The sequence below is a fragment of the Apium graveolens genome, chromosome 6 (genome assembly GCF_009905375.1).
Source record: "Apium graveolens cultivar Ventura chromosome 6, ASM990537v1, whole genome shotgun sequence".
Taxonomy (NCBI): domain Eukaryota; kingdom Viridiplantae; phylum Streptophyta; class Magnoliopsida; order Apiales; family Apiaceae; genus Apium; species Apium graveolens.
The window spans coordinates 141241092-141245311 of NC_133652.1; the positions used below are offsets into that span (position 1 = coordinate 141241092).

The 4220-nt window shown below is 35.1% G+C and overlaps 1 protein-coding gene and 1 non-coding gene across 2 annotated transcripts; both read right to left on the reverse strand.

Moving 5' to 3' along the window:
- Window positions 1-263: 263 nt before the first annotated feature.
- On the reverse strand, window positions 264-1254 carry LOC141665495 (uncharacterized). The gene is made up of 2 exons (XM_074471482.1): window positions 1057-1254; window positions 264-917 (listed from the first exon to the last, which is right to left on the reverse strand). Exons 1-2 carry the CDS (start codon window positions 1252-1254, stop codon window positions 264-266), a joined length of 852 nt encoding a protein of 283 aa, XP_074327583.1.
- Window positions 1255-3776: 2522 nt separating this feature from the next.
- LOC141669815 (small nucleolar RNA R71) lies at window positions 3777-3883 on the reverse strand. Its single transcript, XR_012554073.1, has one exon. It is a non-coding gene; the product is annotated as a small nucleolar RNA R71 (small nucleolar RNA).
- Between the last annotated feature and the right edge of the window lie 337 nt (window positions 3884-4220).

The following is a 4220-nucleotide window of genomic DNA, read 5'->3' on the forward strand; positions in this document are numbered from 1 at the left end:
ATAGTGAAACACACTATAATCACTAATTATTTAACCAAAAATCACTAAACAAAACAGACCCAATCACTAAAAAATTACAATTAATCACTTATAAAAAGTGAAAAGTAACAACCTTGTAGAATAGATTGATATTAAAATGTTTGCCTTTTTCCATTATTCAAATACTAAAAATTTTATAACAATATAAAACATATCATATCATAATGAAAGTCACAAACATATCCAAGTACACGATCTATATATCAAAATTTAAACTCGTCCCATTAAAAGTTCAACAAACTATATATCAAAATTTTAAATTTCCTATACAGAAGTTCACAATCAATTTTATTCAACACTGCTTTCTTCCTTTTTATACATCTTCTTGCATCATGAGTTGTTGTGCGACATAGTGCACACTTCCGACTTCTTTTCTTCGATTTGTTAATTGTTTTTTCCCTATCACTCATCAGCGTCTTAAAGTAGTTTCCTTTGTTCTTACAAACATTAGGTGGAAGAATGTTCACTTCTCCTTCAGGTTGCTGACCGACCATTGCATCAATATGATCCTTTTTCATGAAACTGACAATAGATCCATCATAAGCATCCAACTCTGTATTTAACTTCTTTATAGTGTTGTGTACATGCTCAAGTTTATCCATTTCTACCCCAGCCTTGTCAACTGTTTCGCGAAAATCAAACCAAATTGTGGTCAGTTTTAAAGATACTTGTTCCATCTTAAAATAATCACTGGTTACCACATCTAAATTCGATGAAGTTCCACTATCAGCAGTTTGCATCCAACGATTAAGAACAAGGCTTCTTGGAAATTTGGTAACCCAAATTTGTTTCAAACCACAAAATGCATATCTGCAAACAATACCACACATCATAAATTTCTTGCAAGAACACACAACATGGTTCATACTAACATAAACCTGCATAAAATATAATGAAAACATTATAATCACTAATTATATAATTAAAAAATTACTAAAACAAAGGCATCCAATCATTTAAACATAAAAAAATCACTAATAAAAGATGAAAAGAAACAGAATAGTAAAAGAGATTAACCTTAAAAAGTTTGTCTTTTACCCTCACATCCCTGATTTTAAAATGAGTAACACCATCAACTTCTTCACTCTTACGCTTAATTTGCATTTCCAAATAAGAAGCGAGGATTTCTTTGAGGCTGAAAGATTCAAACATACAAATCACTGAGGAAGATGTTTTTGATGTTTTGGAAATCCCATATGGAGGACACTCTATCATGCTGGCATCTGGAGACAAGTACCAAAAGAGAACGGAACAGTGGTTAGAACAATTTCCTGCTGACAAAAGGGAAAAAATTACTACTGGAATGGTGGTTGATCTAATGAATTGTCAAGGGCTGACTGAGAATTTTAAACTGATATTTGTTATAGTTTTGTCAAATGTCATGTTTGGAACACCAACACATGCATACATCGACAAACAACTTCTTAAGTTGGATAGAAATTTGATGATTTGTGCAAGTTTAATTGGGCAGAGTACCTAATTTCCTACCTCGTCAAAGCAACTGATATTTGGAACAAAAAAAATTATGTTTTCTTCAGGGGATCAATGGTCTTTTTATGGTAACAATTTATTTATTTGTATTATGTAAATTGTTATTTTTTTAGAAATAAATGTATTTATAAATATGTTGTTATGTAGTTATTCTATGTAGACCGAGTACGCTGATAAGTGGCATTTTATACCACTTAGAGCATTTCATAACGGATTGAATTGGTGTATTGAACTCGAGTATTTTGTGTATTTAACGCGTTTTTGAGTGTTTTTGCATTTCAGGGTATAACTTGCTTAGATAGGTGGATTTTATCAAAATAAGCTTAAGGAAGTGCTTGGAATTAGTCCCGGGTTGATGTGCGAAGAATTCAGCAAAAACAGAAACAAAATAATAATTTTTCCAGAAGGGTTGCAGGCGCCCGCCTGATGAGAGCAAAAGACCGCCTGGTAGCAGGGCCCGCCTGGAAGGAGGAGGCAGCCGCCTGGTGTGTAATTTCAGAATCTAATTTTTAGAATTCGAGTTCTATTGGGCTTCTGTTAGCGCTGGTTCTTTTGGGCTATTATATAAACAATCTTGGAAGATGTTTTCGATAACAAGTAACAATGAGCGAAGGCAAGAAGATAAAGAAGACCTTTTTAGCACGCAACAACGAAGAAGAGGAAGCATACGTTTATCTTGTGATTCTTTTAATTCGTTGTAACAGTGGATGCTAGTTTTCTTTATTCTTTGAAACTTAATACTCTTGTGACGTACTTCATTATTTATTAAGTATTTTTATTAGTTTATATCATTGTGTTATTATCATGTTTTCATATGAACCCATAGTGACGATGAGTTTTATTATGGGCTAATTTTGATTATGGAATCATAGTGGATTTACTATGGATTTCTTTAGTTAATTGTTTAATACTTTGTATGTAGTGATTGTATGATATCTAGCATAAGTTGTGCTTATTGGTCTTATGTGCGTCACGAACATGTAAGATAGCCTGTTAATCTCTTGTGAAGCGACAGTGAATCTTGAGATTTAGAACTTGCCATGCTAGCATAGGTTCATGTATTGTATGCATGATTAGTGGGTAACTCTAACCGTTTTACTTACCCTGTGTAATCATAATCAATAACTTGCGCTTAAATCGTTATGTTGTCAAATTTTGTAGACATATAGGGTCTCAACATAATTGATGCTTATTCAACTTCTATCTTAATTATGGATGCTTGGTAGAATGGTATTCGTACAATAAAAGTTGGCGTTTATCAGTTTCGTGTTGTTCGATTAATATCATCACCATTACATGTTAAGGGTAATAACAATAACTATTAAATGAAGTAGTAATGAAGTTATGATCTCATGTGTATTTAATATTGTTAATTCAAGTGTTTAATTCTCATAGTTAATATTATTTAATCAACTTTAATTGCTATTGTCTTGACATTGAAGAATAATCATACATTGGTGAGTAAGTGTTAATTAAATAGAATTAATCAGAGTCTATGAGGGAACGAACTAGAAATCATTCTATATTACTTGCAAACGCGTATACTTGCATGATTTATTTAGCACATGCTCTGTGCCTTAGAAGTTTTTGGCGCCGCTGCCGGGGACTCGGTGTTAATTTGTTTAGTTTATGTACTTGCCATCAGTGGTCATTAGGATTCATTGATTTAGACTTGTTACTTACTGCTTCCGGTTGTATTTCAAGTACTCTAGCGAGCGTTTATGCAAACATATTCTCGCACCCGCAAGAGAAATTTAGGTACGGCTGAGGAGACAGATACAGCTCGTGACTTTCCGGAGAAGATAGTTTTTGAAGATTCGGATAAAGAGAGTGAAAAGAAAGAACCTGTAACAATGGGTGATCGTATAGTTCAAGCTGATCCAGCTCTTATGGACTTTTCTCGGCCTAAAATTGATGACATTCAGTCAAGCATCATTCATCCGGCTATTCAAGCCAATACTTTTGAAATCAAGCCGGGCACTATTCAGATGGTGCGGAATTCTGTTTCTTTCGGAGGTGCTGCGACTGAAGATCCCAACATGCATATCAGGAATTTTGTCGAGATCTGTAGTACTTTCAAATATAATGGTGTTACTGATGAGGCTATCAAGCTGAGGCTTTTCCCATTCTCTCTGAGGGACAAAGCTAAGGACTAATTATATTATTTACCAGCTGGGTCCATCACTACTTGGGAAGATCTTGCGCAAAAGTTTCTGGTGAAGTTCTATCCAATGGCCAAGACTGCAGCTATGAGGAGTGCTCTTACTCAGTTTGCACAGCAACAAGGAGAATCTATGTTCAAAGCTTGGGAGCACTACAAGGAGATGTTGAGAAAGTGTCCACATCATGGTATGCCTGACTGGATGGTGATCACTGGTTTCTACAATGGTTTGGGGGCCCAATCTAGGCCAATGCTCGATGCAGCTTCTGGAGGCGCTTTGTGGGCCAAAAGCTATACTGAGGCCTATAATCTTATTGAAACTATGGCTTCAAACGAGTATCAAAACCTAACTCAAAGGATGATGCCTAGTAAGGTAGCAGGTATTCTTGAAAGTTGATGCAGCTACAGCTATTGTAGCGCAGCTACAGGCGCTGTCTATGAAGGTCGATTCTTTCGCTAAATATGGAGTAAATTAAATAGCTATTATCTGTGAGCTTTGTGCAGGCCCTCATGCTACAGATCAATGTTC

Coding starts and splice junctions, on each gene's coding strand:
- LOC141665495 (XM_074471482.1), bottom strand. CDS start 1,254: ATGATAGAGTGTCCTCCATATGGGATTTCCAAAACATCAAAAACATCT. Junction 918..1,056: donor TAAAAGACAAACTTTTTAAG/GTTAATCTCTTT, acceptor TATTTTATGCAG/GTTTATGTTAGTATGAACCA.